At 41.4% G+C, this 19,112-nt stretch overlaps 1 protein-coding gene across 1 annotated transcript; it reads right to left on the bottom strand.

Moving 5' to 3' along the window:
• Positions 1 to 2,278: 2,278 nt before the first annotated feature.
• cass4 (Cas scaffold protein family member 4) lies at positions 2,279 to 18,451 on the bottom strand. The gene is made up of 7 exons (XM_079341125.1): positions 18,319 to 18,451; positions 6,961 to 7,368; positions 6,222 to 6,305; positions 5,994 to 6,107; positions 4,203 to 5,510; positions 3,771 to 3,854; positions 2,279 to 3,651 (listed from the first exon to the last, which is right to left on the bottom strand). Exons 1-7 carry the CDS (start codon positions 18,319 to 18,321, stop codon positions 3,235 to 3,237), a joined length of 2,418 nt encoding a protein of 805 aa, XP_079197251.1. The 5' UTR covers positions 18,322 to 18,451; the 3' UTR covers positions 2,279 to 3,234.
• Between the last annotated feature and the right edge of the window lie 661 nt (positions 18,452 to 19,112).

Below are 19,112 nucleotides of genomic sequence, written 5' to 3'. Positions count from 1 at the left end.
CATACGTATAGGCATAATGAAGGGTAATTGATTACATGAAGAATTGCCTGTACAGGTGAGTACCTAACCCTTATTTGTATAGGGATAAATGTGGAGAAATAAAAATTGCCACACTACAGCATTCACAGCCTAAACTAATTCACAATGCCCATTCCGAGATGAGCCTTGAAAAAATATAAACTCAAAAATAGATTCACATGAAACAGTCCCAAACAACAATAAACAGGATACAAACCAGGATACAAACTATTATACAATAAAACATAGATAAAGAGGAAGAGCAAGATCATACATGACCACAAGACCTCTCTAAGAACTTTTTCAGATTCAGTATAAAATGACCCCAGTCTGGAATGATGATGATGATGAGGAGGATGATATTGATGAAGATGATGATTATGCAGATCTCTGAAGTTCCTCTAATCCCAGAAGCCTCAGGGTGTACACAGGAGAAAGTCTGCTGTAGTGAACTGGATGAAATTGCTTATTTTTAGATATTTCACCTCATTGGGGAATTTACAAAAGCAAGATGTTTTTTTAGGAGTGAGGTCAAATTATCAGTGGAAAGATTATTAATTTGTGGATACCTTTATTGGATGAAACAGCTGAAGGAGATGAAATGTTGGGAGGAGAGAGTGTCTGGTGGTTGACATGCAGCAATGGGTCGAAGCTGGATTCAAAAACATGGCCGCTGCATCGAGGACTATACCTGAGGCATGCAACATGGCGACTAGATGATGAAAACTATGATGGTCATGCAAGAAGGGTGAGGAGTTATCATAGCTTTCATATCCAATGAAAGTAATCCAACAGTGAACATGAAGTCGTAACCTTACATTACTGCTAGGGGGCAGCATCAAATAAGGGGTCCATTGTCTGTGCAGCCTTGAAGTAGTTGAGTTATCCTTCTTTTTTTTTTTTTTTTTTTACTTTTTCTTCTATTTTCATTTTTGTCAGTATGTAAATATCTAGTGTATACAGGACCATTTGCAGCATGAATGCAATGATGCAGACTGTATCCAAGCTTCATGTTATTCAGCATAGTGTGGGTTTGAAATGCAGTAACAGGTGTCTAATTAAATTATAAGGTTAATACAGGTCTATTGTAAAAAACACAATCGTATTAGCTTCCTGTCAAAGTCAGATTACCAGGTTTACCTTGTCCATGAGCTAAACTGCTTCACATAAAAAAAAAAACCTTTAATGTTTAAAACAAATTTATTGGGAAAACGTATCCAAACATATCAGATTGTTCTTGTTGCCCAACGGAGCTGAAATACAACCAAACCTATTGATAATGAGAGAGTCAAAATACAAAGTTGTTGGACTGGTACAGATTGCAAATGAGGGACCCCTAGATTTTTAGAATACAGAAACAAAATGTAACCTCAACCCTCCTCCTGAGATGTTCTGCTTGGAAAACAAAACCAATGTAATGTGTTTTTTCTGCCTTTCTTCCTTCATTGGCAAGGACAGCTGAAAAGAGACGGGAAGTGCGGGGAGGTGAGCGAGGGAAGTTGACATGCAGCAAAGAGCCAAGGTTGGATTCAAACCCACGACCGCTGCAACGATGACTATAAGAGGCAATAGTCACAACATAGCTGCTGGGCTATTGGCGGCAGCAGAAGCCATTTTAATCATGGTTAGATGAGTTTGAAAAGTCCGATTCCAGTTCGTACTAATAAAGCATACTGTATTATTTTGTATCATTAGAAATAAGTATTAATGTGTGGGAAGTCTTTGCTTTATAATTGAATTTTGTATTGCTTTTTATGTTGAATAGTGGTTTTATTCAGGCTTGCTTTTGGCAGGTATTCTGTGTCCTGAGTGGAGCTGAGAGCGATGCAAAGGGGTTGAGAAAATGAGATGTGTGAGTGTGAGGTGCATTTAGTTGGAGCTACAGAACAAATGTGTTCTGATCATGTAGAAGTTAAGATTTGTTGGTTGCATTTTTAATTGGACAACTGAATCATTTATTTTTAGATACCGAACTTGTTGGGGAGCTTAAAGGATGCAATATGACGCTTTCTGCATCACATGAAGAAAACTTTCAAGCAAAGAAAAACACATTTTTCTCGTCTCAGGACAGAATGAGGGCTGGATTCACGACCATTCAACACTACAATCATGTTTCTAATGATACACAGCTTCATGTAAATGGGTGAAGTATCCCTTTAACATTTTTCAAAGGAGTGAAATATGGAAGTATCAATGGCAAGATGTTTTACTAAGTGTTTTTTGGGGGGGGGGTCATTTTGACCTTTTTTGGATAAAACATCTGAAGATAGACTGGAAAAGCTGGGGGGAGAGAGTAGGTGATGGCACGCAGCAAAGGTTGTGGTAGGATTCAAACCCACGATTGCAGCAACGAGGACAACAGCCCACATGCGTGTAACATGGCCGCTAGGCTAACAGCGTTCAATGGCAAGGTATTCAGAACTTTACTCCTGAGCCGGTTAACACACACACGCACACGCACACACACACGCACGCGCACACACACACACACGCACGCACGTATGTTTCACATAAATCAATTAACAATGGGACACCTTAAAAACATTTTATGTTTCTCTCATTCTCTGTCAGCCAATCAGTGGTCACGAATAGATAAATGGACATCTAACAGCAGACCTGCTTTATAAACCAACACAAAATAAAAGCAGTTTCAAGGCTTTTTATTTTGATATCAATGAAAATCCAACATGTTTTTCATACCTGTGTCAAGAAAATGAAGGAATGCGTAATACATCTTTAAAATAATTACATTGATATCAGCACAAAGTAGAAGGAAATACTACCCTAGTGAGTTTAAGTAAAATACATACATGTATATAACCAACAGTTAAGAGTAAATAAATTTGCTGTATATAAGGTAGAAACATTTTATGTTATAATTGCATTTTAAAATCGGCTTGACTACAGTGTCCTCAATGTGCAATTTGTTTTAGAACTCTGTCTTCCAAAAGTTTTCTTTTGAGTACAAATAAAAATGTATATTTCAATTACTGCGCTTGTCCCAGCAAGTTTTCTGATTTCATTAACGTTTAAACCAGCACCTGCTTTTATTATATTGATATCATTCAACATACAGTCACTATTGGCTGGTGAAGCCAGGATTTGGTAAAATATGAACAGAAAGAAAAAAAAATAAACATACAGCTTCAGGAAGGTACTGACAAAAAAAGTATAAATTGCTGTACAAATAAATCAATATGCCTGATATGTGCCCTCTCACAGGTCAAGCGATATTCGAAAGTGCTGTGCTCGATGGGCAAGTTCCTTCGCAAACTCTTCAGCCTCATGCAGAGCTTGCTTATCGGGAAAGTGCAGCACAGCATTCTTGGTGGCCACAGCCAGTTGCTTGAGGAGAGCACACAGGTGGTTGCTCTTACACAGCAGACTCTTGCTGGACCCTCCTCGTTGGGCCTCCCTGCACAGGGTGTCCACCAATCTCTGGCCCACCATGATGACAAGCTTACTCTGTGAGATGAACTTCTCTGGTGGCTGGCCATCGTTAAGGCTGCCCACGAATCCCCTGATGGCCTTTTGGAGAGCACCAAAGTAAAGCCTGCAGTGCTCCGACAAGGAAGGTGACTGATTTTCTTCTGGCCCGCTGCTCGACTCAGCGGAGTGACGTTTGTTATCAGCCTGAGCCGTATAAAAATAAAAAACAGAGTAGGTGAAGATGGCCACATAAGAAGATGTGTTTTCCTGCAACAAGTTCAGCCTTAAATCCTCTATAGAGTGTAGATTGTTGTTATACTCACATGTTCCTTGTTAGAGACTGGTGTGTCATTTTCTTTCGCTGCTGTCTCCACTTCCTTCTTCTGCTTTTCAAAATCATTCTTTGTCTGAGGTAGACAAACAAGAATAAATATTTATATATATATATACGAAGCTGTTGTCACAAATATGCAAAACTCTAAAATGTTCGGCTGAACTGCAAACGGCCAAAATTTTCATCCTGACTTAACCCTCACTATTTTCCTTCCAGTCCCCCAGTAAAGTAACGATACACAAACACAGCAGAAAAATTTCACCACAAGCGAGTGGCAGGGAACTGGCGCGACGTTTGAGAATATAATGAAGCTGCTCCTCTTTTCTGCTCACACGTATGCTCTTTTCCGCTTTCATTTCCGAGTTCATTTGCAAAACAGCAACAGTATCTTGTAAATTTCACAATGGTGAGGAGTTTTTACCTGTAGCTCTACATAGTCGTCATCATCTTCCAAGTCTTCTCCTTGTTCGCCAACGTCAGGACTTTTCTTTGTGTCTGGCTGACTTTGGGCATTGGGACGCTCTGGATCTCTCTGAGGAACCCTGAAAAGAAGTTTGCCGTTGGCATGGATGATGGACACCAGGCGCTTGACGTCCTCTGGAACTGTGCGTGCGACCATAACAAAGCGTTCCAGCTGGTCAGGTGTCTGGATCTGCCCTGGGTCCTGACAGAGTGTGTTGAGGGGCCAGCCAGCCAAGTTCAGAGCACATACTGTTTGTTGTAGGATGATGCCTGAGTCTTCGATGATGGACAGCTGTTTTAAAAGCCTTGTCTGAAGGTTGGAATCTGTCAAGCGTCTGGCATTGCCCTTCATGTTGAGGGCAAAGTTAAGGAAGCATGCCAGAGAAGTTGCAATACCATCTGCTGCTTCTTTGATCTCATTCAGATGTTTCTCCAGATGTTCTCTGCTTCTCCAGTGACTACTGACAAAGTCCATGAGACAGGGCACAGCCCTGCAAACACACTCCTGCAGGTCTAGAAGTCTGCGGCAGGCCTCTTCCTGGCTGAGCGTCACTTCTCGCAGAGGCTCCGGGGAGGAGGAGCTCAGAGGCAGAGATTCACAGGAGCTGTTGGAGGAGCTGGAAGCTGTGCTGCTTCGTTGACTGTCTGCTGCAGAGAGACGAAAGCTTCTGCCCCGCACATCAACGTCCTGCACAGATGACTCCCTGCTTCCTGGAAGGTCATGGAAAGACGTATATGTCTGGAATTTCCTCATTCTTTGAAGACGTACCCTTTTCAGTTCAAGGGCATTGCTTAAGTCGCCCCTGCACTCAAGGGGTATATGATCTCTTTTGGATTCAATGAGAACTCGGGGGTTCAGTTCCATCTGAGGGGGAACTGCGTATACCATTTCCTCTGTATGCCGCTGAGTTGGTAGCTTGTCGTAGATGGGAATCCTAGGTAGAACCTTAGGAGGACTGTCAAGAATGCTGGGCTTTGGTATATCATAAAGCGAGGGAGCTGGACAGCTTCTTTGAATGGGCCATGCATGTGCTGGGAGAGTGTCACCGATCTTCCTGTAAACAGTTTTGGCTGGCATGGTGTCATAGGAGCCTGGTGGTGAACTCTGTGTCTCAGGACCCACAGGCACGTCATAAATCCACTCAGGCTTGTGAGGACTTGGCAGGGTGTTAAATCCAGCAATCTTTTTCTGTGGAGCTTCTGTCACTGAGGGAACAGGGATGTCATAGTTGGGATCCTGACTCAAAGGTGGTGGAACTGCATACACCTGTGAACGACGATAAAAGTGTCAGCATCATTGTTCTAAAAGAACTTCAAGAGGAAAAACACAAGCTGGATGCCTATTAACAACTCTCCTCAGACGGTTTATATTTTTATCTGTACACAATGTCTTTTCATTGCAGCAGCTACCTGATGACTGCCACATCATGCACGCCTTAGAGAGAGTACTTTACATAAGTTTGCATATATCTTTATCTATAGAATCCATTGGATGAAGACTGAAAAGCGAAGTGAGCAAGTTCTAGGAGAAGAGCAGGTAAAGAATTGTCATGCAGCTTGGGTAATGTACCAACTGCAGGCTTTATTGTCACATGTAAGTGTGTCCATTTTGAAAAGATGCCATGCACTGCTCAGTAATATGTGAACTAATTAAATTCAAGCATAACGGTGAAAATGTATGTATATGCCTATGTACATGTGTTCTGGCCTCTGACTTAATTGACCTTTAATTTTGTTCCTTCTAACTTACATAAGTGTCTCCAGGACTGCTACATCTTAAACTCTCCACATAGTCCAATCTTTTCTCCAGCTCTGAAATTGGTATCAGTGAGTTAGTTCGTGGCTTGGTTTGAGAGGGTGATTCCTGTAAAAAACAACAAAATAACAGTCAGGACACACACCTGACCAAATGGTAGGATATCTACTAACAATCTCTACGTTTGATACATGTTTGCTGTGTATATTTAAAGGATCTCACAGTGAAAAGAGAAGAGCGTCTCGCTTGACTCGGGACATCGTAAACCTCCCCCTTTGCACCGGACACCATGCTGAAGAATGAAGCCTGCAGACAAGACAGACAGGATGTTATAGCGGAGTTGACTGGCAACATTTGCACTGCTTTGATCAAAGCTGCATCTACCTCACTGACCTCTACATTAACACGTTTATGGGGACAGTGTTTGCTCTGAAGACTGCTGAGAGAGCCCGAGAACCTCATTATGCAGGCACTCTGCCAATTAACGCAGTGCTATAATAGAAACCACGCTGCTCATTGAATATAAGGTGGCTACTGCAGAAGGGAAGAGGACTCCCCCGGAGCAGGAGAGGAAATGGTGAACATGTGGTGATATTTCTCCCCACCTTCTGCTGCATAGGCACCCATACACACACTTCTGTCTTTCTGGGGTCTCTGGCGGCATGGGTTGCTGTTTGCAGTTAAAAGTGTCTGAAGTCTGTGTCTGTTTGTCTTTTATGGGCTAATAAAGACCCCAGAGCTGCATGCCTGTCCCCATGGAGAGGCCCCTGGTCCCCATCTGTAAGCTCTTTTGTCAGCAGGGGGTTCGCTGCATTGCATTTCTGCCTCTCTAATCATGAGTGAACATTTCCCAAGAAAAGGGGACCAAGGTTGACCTCAGAGCAGTAGACATACTCACAACCACATTAGGGTTTTACTCTTTATTCACAAATGAAATACAAGTAAAAATGTCTGTGTTTACCTCAGGTCCTTCTTGGCTGACTTTAAGTGCTGACGGGACAGAACTTTTTGAAGCAGATAAAGGAGCGGAGGGCACCTTGTAGATCATGTCCATGCGTTCATAAGCTGGGCTGCTGGACAGTCGGGGAACGCTCGGGATTTGGTAGATATTTTGCGCCCCGTGATCAGCTTCGGAGTTGATTAACTTGGGTTTCTCATGACTTATTGAAGCTGCAGGAGTTTCATTTTGTGGTAAAAGCTGCAGTCTATTTGCAGGGGCCAGGCCCTGACGTCCATAAAGAGAACACAGCCACCATCCACTGGTGCCGGCCACATTTTGATCCATCACGGTGACGATGTCCCCCTTTCTGAAGGCCAGCTCGTCTGCACATTCTGCAGTGTTGTCATACAGAGCCTTTGCAAGTTTCTTCTGTAGAAAAGAGAGAAAATGGATGTTAAAATTGGGAGTTAAAAAATACAGGTACTCAAGTAGTTTGTAGCATATTTTACAAGACCAAAGTAAATACAAAAAATAACTTGTTTTAAATGTCGCTTTAGAAAGGCTTGGTACGTTCCTAATTTGTACTTTACTCGTAGATTTATTTAAATCAAAGTACTTGGGACCAGGGTTGTGACTGGCTCAGAGGAAGGAAAGCGCTCCACAAATACACTCAGCACAGACGTACAAAAGAAAAGCTTCTTATAAGATTGTTAAATGCCAAAATGACTCTGCAATTACAACGTAGGTTTATCTAAAATGTTGACGTTTTTCAGCAGCAACCTGTTGGTGAATGGATCATTTGTGCTTTTCTAATCTTATCTTATGTCCTCTTTTGTGTTTAATTTGTAACTTTGCGTTTATAAGGCACATTTTTACTCAATATGCATTAATTTAATGTACACTTACATATGTGGACTTCAATAGTTCTTGTGTTTCTGCACTATTCCAGCCCTGCATAACGTACAGAGCTGTATTATACAAGTATACTTTAAAGAAAAAAAGATAATTTTTATGAAATCCAGAAATTGAAACATGGTCATATTTTAGTTTCACTGTATTCTTGACTTTGATTTGAAGAAGTGTCACAACAAGAATGTTTTGACTGACACAGTCTGTCATAACACATGCCTGTGTGCCCCCTAAACCAAAGGAGAGAGAGAGAGAGAGAGAGAGAGAGAGAGAGAGAGAGAGAGAGAGAGAGAGAGAGAGAGAGAGAGAGAGAGAGAGAGAGAGAGAGAGAGAGACATATAGAGGGAGAGAGAGAGAGAGAGAGAGAGAGAGAGAGAGAGACATATAGAGGGAGAGAGAGAGAGAGAGAGAGAGAGAGAGAGAGAGAGAGAGAGACATATAGAGGGAGAGAGTGATATTGACTGATGTCTTTTGAGAAGCATGAACATAAAAAATGACATCCTCCTGATTATGCTGTTAACCATTGAAAGCCTTTTTTCTGTAGGGCTTTTTTTTGCTGCTGTGGGCTGATGACAACATTTCCTGTTGCAAAATGTTGCTAAGCGTTGAATCATCTGGGTCATCATTAGATTCACAAGAAAATCACAAAAGTAATATTAACTACCGTAACTCACACAGCTGGTTGATGCAATCCTAATGGTGTTTGCCCTTATTGTACAAGTTATTGTGAAACAAATACAAAATATATCGTTGTTTGTTTTGAATGACATCTTTCTTCACTTTGTTGTTTCACTTCCTATTTTTGCTTTAACAAAGAGATAAATGGAAAACAAGCGTCCACTCAGTTTCCTCTCTCGGGCTTACAAAAATGGAATTGTGCAAATAAAACAACATGGACTTTAAATATCTCGTATTCAAGGATGTACATTTAAACTCTTTGTATGTATGCCTATAAAGTGCCAATGCTGTCCCAATGCTCTACATGTCCATGTTGTGCAGCTTATGAACTATCCTGTTTCAGATTCAGCCACATGCAATTACAATTTGTGACCATTTTTAGGGCTGTCATTCGGAGAAGCCTCGTAACCACAAACCCATCAGAGAGCAGATTTCACAGCCTGCAGCTCGTTGTGTGATCTTCTACAGAGCTGTTCACACGTATCTCAACCCAGTAGTTCAAGAACAATATTTAACACAAATCAAACTGTGAGGTTACTGTCTTTACACTGACAAACAAAAATCATTTGTCTAACACTAAACAGAATCAGAATCGGGTTTTTATTGCCAAATAAATATACACATATAAGGAATGTGTCTTGGCATATTGGGGTAAAAACAATTAACACAGGCAATACAGCAAAAATGTTAAATGTTGTATATTATTTGTTTTAATTGCTTCTTATATTCTAATATTAAAAATGTGCAAGAAAAACATCCCAGAATAAGGCTATGAGAAATGACTAAGAGAAAAGTTTGACACTGAAATAACTGGAGTTGTATTCTTGGTCATCGTCCTTCTCTCCTGTAAAGAGTCTTCTGTTGGTTCCCTTCTTATTTACTCTGAAACAGGATCCTAAACAAACTGGCTCTATTCTGCTGCAGAGAGTACATCATTCACATTCCTCCATCTGGGACATTACTCTGACTGGCTGTGTAAAAATAATACCTCCCTCGTAAAGATTCTGCTTGCAGAAACACAAGTGCTGCAGTGATTTTCATTACTGTCAAACATTTACATGTTGGGCACAATGATGAGCGACTCCATGTGACTATAAAACTGAAATAAAGTACTTAATCTCCACACTTGGGAGCAGCTATGGCTCAGCAGAGAGGTCAGACACTGAACCCCAAGTAACTCCAGAGCAGTGTAACTGGAGCGTGGATGTGTATTAACGGGATTAGTTAATACTGAAACGCGCACTACAGCATGCTCTGCAATCAGTGTGTGGATTGGTGAACCTGGCATGTAGAAAAGCTCTCTGGGTTGTCAGAATATGGAAAATGCACAATGAGAACAGTGCATTTATCATTAAAGGGTGATAATGAACAATACCGGAGATGACTCTTTTTAATTGAAGGGAAATTGGTTCTATAAAGTCCTGCAGTTTACTGCTGCATGAACGTGTGGACATAATTCTGAAGTTGTGTTGAAGCTAGTAAGAACTATGTTATGGTATTATTTTTTTCAATGATAAGATCTGTTAACTTACAATAAAACAGTCTTTGAATCTAAACTGTACCTGTGAGTGTGAAATAAATTCCAGTAAGCGTAAACGAAGAAGATCCAAGAGGAAAAACGGTTCAGACAGACCTCGACAAAACAAACACCCTCACGCCACCCTCAGCTGATAAGTGTGCCAGTGTGTGTGTGTGTGTGTGTGTGTGTGTGTGTGTGTGTTGGAGGGTGCTTCTGCAGGCTCTGCCCTCTGTCTGAGGGTGAATCCTCGGCAACAAAGAGCCCTTTCACTAACACAGCCTGACACGCTCAGCACCTGTTGGGATGCAGGCCTGTGGAGCACTCTGACCGCGGCGCAGACTATGTACCCCCCGCCGCGCACACACACACACACACACACACACACACACACACACACACACACACACACACACACACACACACACACACACACACACACACACACACACACACACACACACACACACACACACACCAAGACTCAGCAAACTCTCTGCTTAATCCTCTGGGTCATGCTACAGACATGCAAGTGACATACGCAGGCTCGTATGACAGCCGGCCACCGTACCAAGATTTATATCGTCCTTTCTCTCTGGTCTCTTCTGTGTACACTATTCCTAGGATGACATTATGTCTTCTGACTTTTTCAAATTCTGTCAAACTTATGCTGTTTTTATCTATCCAGGTCGTGACCACACACGTATGGGACAAGCCTGCAGAATTTCAGTGCTTAGATAAATGGACCACATATGCCAGTTAAACCATGGTGATCTGATTATGGGCTCTGTGACCTTTGTTATTACCATCCTTGATTATTCATTTTAAACCTCAACTCAACATGTGAAACTTTCCTCATTTAGATGTTCTACGCAGAATCCCCCTCCTCATGTTTACTGTTATTCTGTGCTTGCATGTTGATCACTAAGTACAGTAACAAAGTCCGATTCAGCTGTGACTCTTTTGGATTCCTGCACACGCCTGCTTGTGCAGATCAGGCCCGCAGACAGCTGGTCCTCGGCACTTTAACCACACAGCTGTCTCTGCCTCTCCCTCACCTCTCCCGTCTCTCCGCTCCATCCTGTTCACAAATTAACATCGGCCTGTCAGACACAACGCAAGAAATGCTTCGAAAAGTCCCAGAAAGGAAGTCCTGTTTAGACTGCAAGTCAAATGAAGACGGTCCAAGCTATATCCAGATACGAATAACTGTTTTCATGTCAAACTGTTAATCTTTAACTAAACACTCAAGTAGAGCTCCAGTTAACTTTTACATCCACTGGTGATTAATTGGTTAAAGTCTACGAACAATAAAGACAACTTCCGTCACAGCTTTTTAGAGCCCAAGTCAACAGCTCTTCTTTTGTGTTGTTGTTGTTGTTCTTAAAAGTCTCACAAAGCTGACAAAATGTCTTTAAACAAGCAAACTAACAGTTTCACAGCAGCACTGTATTGAAACTCTGCCTGTGTAAAGTAACTAATCCCATTCACACATCGCTGATGAAGCAGCAGGTTTACTGCATAGGGTCACGTTATGTTGATTGTTGTAGTGTCCTTTTGTGTCCAAAGGCGCTCATATATAAAATAAATTTATCATGAAAGTTTTAGTATTATTATTATTATTATTATTATTATTATTATTAAGTATCTTGCGAAAGGACACATCAGACAAGTGATTGCTGGAGGTCGGGATCGAACCCACAACCGTTCGTTTGAGAGATGACATATTCTAGCAACTGAGCCTCAGCCGCCCCCAGACTGTGAAATTCACAACGCTGTTCACTTCACCCCCAGTGCTTCCACTTTCTGGATTGATCAGGCTACGTGAGACTGCGTTCTGAACAGAGCAATAAAGAAAATACTGAGTGATATCAAGAGCAAAACTTTACTTAGCTGCAGAAGGTGTTAAAATATCACAAGGGCAATTTCCTTTCTGATGTGACTTCTAATTGGGGCAGATATCTGCTGTGGTCGGTGCTTTCTGCAGGCGTTGTCCATTTGTGATGAACAAACCTGGTGTATTGAAACATTAAGGTGTGTTTTTAATATACAACCAGAAATACCCATATTGAGAGTGCAAACATGTTTCCACTATCTCTTTGTTCTGTTATTTTCAAACTGCATCTAAATAGACACACTTCTGAATCAAGTCAAGCTGGAACTGGAATGGGAACGGGACGCCGTCTCAGAGGAGTTTCTCTGTTTGGGAAAGACACCCCCTAACTTCACTATGACCTTTAGACCACTGACGGCAAGGGCATGACCCCAAGGTCAGCTAAGACCCTCATCTATTAAACATTCAGACACATGCCAGACCCAGCACGACACCTCTCTGTGGTGATGAACTCATCTCCATAACACAACCATAGACTTTTATAGAAGAAGTCCTTGCCTCTATGTTGTCACCTATAGACTGGTGTTAAAAGCTGCAAAGTTGTCAGATGCCAGCGTGGTGTTTTTTTTGCAGCCAAGGGTGACCAGTTTTGGACTAATGGGTGGAGCAGGAGAGTGAGGGGTTAACAAACGCTTTTTTTCATAAAGTGCATTTGCAAATTATGAAATGGTGGACAGGTTATGGAGGTATAAAATGTCTACTGAGATAACGAATAAAGCAAGAAATAGAATGTTTTTGTTTGGGGGTTTTTTTACGAGAGATTTTTTTGGTAACCTGTGGAGATGTCTTCTATTGGCCACATTAGGTCACGGACACATTTATTGTATTTCCTAATTCCACTTAACTTCAGGACTTCTTCAATATGCAGGACTAAAAGGTCAGAAAAATGTAAACAAATGTTTATTTTCCCAGACGGAGTGGCGGGGGCTCAGTTCGTGATGAGACCGTGCCCATAGTTAAGATAATGTGTTCATGAATTGAGACAGGAAGTCAGCCTGTAAATATGACATGTTGGACTTTCCCACAGTTTCTTAAAAACAGAGATGGGAGGGGGAGTGGGGGTAAGAGAGACAGACAGAAAGCACCAGAAAACTGATGGTGAGTCTTACTATCACTGAAGTGTATTTTTTTTTGTGACATTTTTTTTCAAGAGCCTGGTAGATCAATTTTGACCGATGATCTTAAATGATCCTCACATGTGCGCCCGACGGAAAATCGCCTCTTCAACCAAAACAAATTGAAGAGGCATGATGATGGATTCAGGCTCCGTGGCACTGCACTCACAGCTGCCCTGGTATTTCCTGTACGGGAACTGGTGAGAACTGTGTCAAATTCTCAGACACACAACTGATGAGAGCTTCAGAGGACCTTGAAGTGGACAACCATTATCCATCAAAGATTCTTCTCAAAACGACTTCAAACGAAAGAAACAGCATAAAGAATGTTTATGCCCCAAAGCTTGGCGAAAATAAAATGTCCAAAAATGATGAAGCAACATTAAATAAATTTGACAGAGCAACTCAACAAAAGGGACAACAAAACATGTGATACTTAAAGGCAGGGGATACTCAAAAGCCACGCCCCTCACTTACATGCACCAGCGCCATCGGTCCAGAAACAGACCGCAGCTCATCGCTTTTATTGTGTAGAAACTGCGTCGTCTCGTGTCATTCAGCGGTAAGTTAACACACTCATCGTCAGCGGTGACGCGCTTTGAGTGTGGGCTCACGTCCGCAATGAGCAGGGAGAGGGAGGCTCCCTCTGATTGTGATTGGATCATCAGACTGGTACCTCGTAGCAGACATTGGTCAAACCAATGGGTGACTTCACCAAGACTATGACTGTATAAAGTCTACAGCTTTAACGCAATATTGTGACCTTTTACTGCTAACCATTTGTCCGTTCAACATGCAATGATGCACGTGGTCTAACCTGATCATTACAAAGACCGTGGGACCGAAGCTCACACACCAAGCTCAGAGTAATTAGAAAAGGAGGCTGAGGTTTTCTCCGAGCTTTTGAAAGATTTTTAGAGAAGTATCATAGCCACAAGTTGTTGACTCATCTTCATGTCAGAGTTTGATTTTAAGGCTGCCACGCAGCACATTGGAGTTATAAAAAAACGTATTTGTTTAACTGAATCTAATAAATTATCACTTGAAGAAGACCTCAGGTTGTTGTGATTAATAAAAACCCTTTTTCACAGAAGTATATGGGCCTACCCTTTTCCTCAGTTTGCTGTTTTTGGCACTGCTCTGCACCTTTGTAATGTGTGTATAACTGCCTCCTTTTTTATAACAGAGTCTAAGACATATATGTGCACTGCATGAAGTGGAAGTCATCTATTGGACAGTTTGTTTCCCTGAGGTGTATCTGTGTGTTAGGATGACAGACTGAACAATGTGAACAGCTAAAGATAAAGGGCAGGCTTCTCTCTCTGTGTCAGGAACTTATCTCACCCCTCACACTCTGCTTTTATTTATACTCGCTTCCTCTGTACTCATCCTCTGCCTTTTTCACATTTAGTATGTTCACTGTGTGGTCACTCTGTTGCGTAATAACAGGTCGTAATGTTTTGTGTTAAATGAGGATGAGGTGTGTGGAGATTGTCACACATTTTATACCAGTGCACCCACCCCCTTTACCCCAACCCCGGCCCCCACCTGCACAAAAACAAAAGAGAAAAATCTACTTAATGGATTTGTGAAGACGACCAGTTACAGCCAGAACACTGACCCAGAGTTCAGACATTTTTCACATCTTATGTTGAAAACTGTCCACCCACCTGTTGGTTGTAAAACAGGTTTCAAATTGTTAAAAGTTTGATACTATGTAATAAGGGCTGTAAGCATTAATCAAGATGTAATCAAGGTCCAAAATGAATGCACACATTTTTCTTAATCCCATTGATTCTGTGCTAATGTGTCCCTTAAAGCTCACTGTAGCTAAGGGTCTGCAAGTACAGCAGCGTCTCATGATTATTAAGTAAATATTGTAACCTTTAGTGAGCAGGTTCACACTCAAAACAGGAAGTAAAATGTTAAATGTTGCCATTTCAAACATGATTAAAAATCCAGATAAACTGTATAATTTCAGCATTTAATTAATTATTTAAATTTAAAAAATGTTGTCCTTTGAAAGCCTAATTATAAAAACATTTTAATAGTCTCCTAAAAAAAATTAAAAACATAATTTTGGTCAATTATTATGTCTCTTTCATAGTACTAATTGGTGTTGTGGTATATCGTATGAAAGCCTGATTAGTCACCTTTACAACGAGCTCTTACTTGTAAGGACCGTGCATTAATGGAATAAACAACATGGCTAAACATGTGGGAAGTGCCCCAAATAAAAAGCACCAAAATCTCAAAGCAATATTCTTATCGCTTCAGCAATCTAAAGTACCTGCAGCCCAAAGCAGAGGGTTTAGAGACCCATGCTGCGGCAAGGACACAGTGAGCATCGATGGTGAATATGCAAGTATAATAAACATAGAGATGTATACATTTGGACATGATCATCCTCACAGGACAGTGTGGTTCGGGGGTTTGTTCTTTCTTTTCAGCTGAACCAAGCCTGACATCCTCTTCTTCTTAACCATTCAGAGAAATGTTTGTGGAAAGTCCCTGCGTGGTTGCAGTGTTTCATGTGTAGTGTTATTTTTCTTCTATTTACTACCTCACAAATTGGCTCATCCAGTCTCACTTTGATCAACCACTGACAAAGTTATTTTCATTGAATACTCTGGAGGCTTCCCACAGGAGATTTTGGCCCCGTTAGAAAATATCTTTGACTTTCTTTTGGCAGACAGGATGAAGCATGAGGTAAATCGATAATCCAGAGCTGTTTGATAAAAGGCTGGATAATATGAAGGACAGATGGAGAATTAAACCCCTCAAAAAATCTTTACACGTCCTGAGCTAAGAAAAGGATGCTGCCACTTCACCATGGCCGTGAGAGCCCTCATGACTGACTCCTGCTCTCAGATGATAAAGACTGACAAGGCCACAACACACCCGAAATAGCTCCCTGTGAACTATAAAAGGAATAAACACCGATATGAAACAATCTTAGAGAACGGAAATGAGATTGCTCAAACCGGCAGTCATCGGCCGGACTAGTCAGTGTTTTCAAAAAAGCCAATCAATCTGATGAGCTCAGCCACATATGTACGTGTCATGGGAAAATGTCACAATGATGCATATCCTCTCCCTCGACTGTGAGCTACAGATCAGTACCAAGACGTCTCTGCTTTGCTATCAACATTAATCATGTTGAGGCTTTTAAAGCATTTTCCACTGAAGACTCCCAAACCCCCTAATGAGAGAAACATTCACAGACTTAAACTGATGTTATTCAGCACCTTTAAAAAAAATCATTAGAATTTAAAGCCTTTTTCATACACGCACTTCTGATCATTTCAAGAACATGTTAGGGACATGCTTTCTGAGTTACCTGCTCGCGTATTTCTGCCTCACACTGACTGTCCATGTTAGACAGGAGGAACAGGATATGATGTTAAAAAAAAAAAAAAAAGAGAGAATAGGATAAGGAAATGGTGTGCAATGCACATGTCCCTGATGGTATGTTGTTGTTTTTTGGCAGGGACAGATGCAGTATTCGTGTAGAACTGAGCGACAATTTTACAACGCATTGCAGAACAGGATTTATAGCAAATGCTAATTTCCAATGCCTGTCCCTGAAAAGGACTTTAGTATAAAAAAACCAACATATACACTATGATAAAAAATATATGGAGAACATGCTTACAAAAATATAAACGTATCACACACCCCCACACCTAGTGTTGTGGTCAAGACCACACTAAATGAGACCAAGCCCTACTTGAGTGGGATTATGAGAAAAGATATAACAAAGGGGCCACAAGGTCGGTCATGGTTTTCAACACGAGCTATGATGACATGAACAAATAACACACTGGTCTCTCAGGTGATATCAGCGGGATATTAATGGTAAACCCCCGACCTTCTTACTCATGGGGGATTTTCATGAAAATTACCTGCAGCATTCATAGATCAACTCAACCTTTTTAATCCAGCCTGGCAAGAAACGGTCCGGAAAAGTCAGAGGGAAGGAATCAAGGAGTTTTGTGCTTGTGTGAAAACACCATAAGTCAAAGTTGGTTTAATCATAGTATACTGTAATAACCACAGATGAAACTTTGATGAAACGTTTACTTCCAGGAACTACTTTTCAAGTACTAAGGTGTTGTTTTTCTTTCTGCCTCAGTCGTACGACCTGTGCTGATTTATTGGACTTATTCTTTGTTGCTGCTGTTACTATTTGTGAAGGACCGCAGAAAAAAATTATACTGAAGCTAAAATAAAATGCTGCAAGCACTGGACCAATCAGAAATGTTCGGAGCCACAAGCACTGTGGTAACTTCACAACGAGTTCCTCCAAACACTGAATGTTCCTTTTGAATTTGAAAAAGTTTGAGCAAAGTTTGGTTATGCAAACGATTGCAGAATGTATGCACCATGGACATCTGCTGTTGGCTACGTTGAAGTTATATGAAAGTACTCCGGGGATCCTCGAAAAAACATGAACTTATAAAAGCGGTGCAAGTATATGAATCTTGTTAACTTCTCAGTCGAGCTGCAAAGAAATTCACAATCTGTAGGTCCAATATCTAAGATATCTTTAATCGATCCATGGACAGGGGAACATCTTCAATATTTAGTCAACATACTGTATGTGAATCTCTTTGCAGCTTGACCAACAAATGATCGAAAGATGTGTACATCAAAAGTTATCAAACTTTAAATTCAACACTGAAACAAGCAAATCTGTTCCGAGATGGACCGAGAATTGTCATCCCTGTAACTGTTTACAATGGGCAAGTTTTAAGAGTTCAATCATGAAGGTAATCCGATCCTCTGTTTAACTGCAAGCAGCTTACCAAGAATAGCAAGTGACAACTGTACAGTTCAGACATAATGAGGATGCACAGGTTCACATAACCAAACTACAGAGTGAAGAAAATCAAAAAAATCTGCATGAAAATGAATGGATAGCAGCCTGTGACTTTCTCCCTTCTAAAGGCTTGTGTTAATGAGGCTCATAAAGTTTCACTCTCAGCTCTGTGTCAGGATCAGCACTCTCAGGTTACAGCCTACAGTGTAGCAGGTCAGAGGGGCTGTGTGTAGAAATAGGTGGTAGCTGACAGCGCAATCTAATGTGAAATCCAAGCAGGTCGTCCAGAGGGACATTTCTTCTGGATGGGCAGAAGTACACGACGCAGGAGATAAGAAAAGCATCTCAGTGAGCACGACAAATCGAACTGAAGTTGAATGAGTAACAGCAGAAAGGTTCATTAAATTAACGTTTTTTAAGTTAATTCAACTGTTGTAGTACTCACCATGGTTGTTACACAGTTGTGTTCAGGGGCACTTTGAAAAGTAAGTCCGTCCACAGAGGGTCGGTTTCAGTGAACCATCTCAACAATGAGTGTCTGTGAGAACTTCAGGGTATTTACTCCTCCTCTGTCTCACCAGCCTAATGTCTGAGCTGTCACTGAGAGCCAGACTCTTTTACACCCTGGGCGGGGAGAAGGAGCTGTGTCACTCACAGAGCTGCAGCCCGATTGGCTGGAGAGACCCCCCCCCCCCTTCTCTGCAGCTGCCAACCCCACATAACTCTTCATGTTTCTGCTTCTCTTTCCCGTTCATCTTTCAAATAAAGCAGAAGTTCATCTGTTGACAACCGCTTACTTTTCCAACTCACATTTGGGGGGTTTTTTCCCTTGCATATGATGTTTCTTAATTTACTAATGAATTTTACACATTCCGTGACAAGGGGGAAATTCTTACTGCTTTTGTTGTTGTCTGGACAACACAGCCAGCAGCGTCTGGGAGAGTTGTGTTGGGGGTTGGGGAATGCAGGGCTGATGTGGTAGGGTGACCCATCAGTCTCGGGGTGAAAAGGGTTTTACTGGCCCCTTTTTTTTTTCCTGTTCACACATTTTCAGACGGTTACTAAGCATTTTAAATCTAAGATCAGAATGTGTTTTTTAACATAATGTAACTCTACATGTTCTGATCAGATTTCATCTTAGTGTTTATGAGTGTGCAGAAACCAGTGAGCTGAGTAAGAAATATATACGTGCACAATGATGTTGGCATTGTGTGTTTGTGGTCTATCACTGCCCGTTTG

This window comes from Symphodus melops (genome assembly GCF_947650265.1).
Source record: "Symphodus melops genome assembly, chromosome: 4".
Lineage (NCBI taxonomy): Eukaryota > Metazoa > Chordata > Actinopteri > Labriformes > Labridae > Symphodus > Symphodus melops.
The sequence above is the reverse complement of the archived record's forward strand: the minus strand, read 5'-3'. Positions and strand labels throughout refer to the sequence as shown.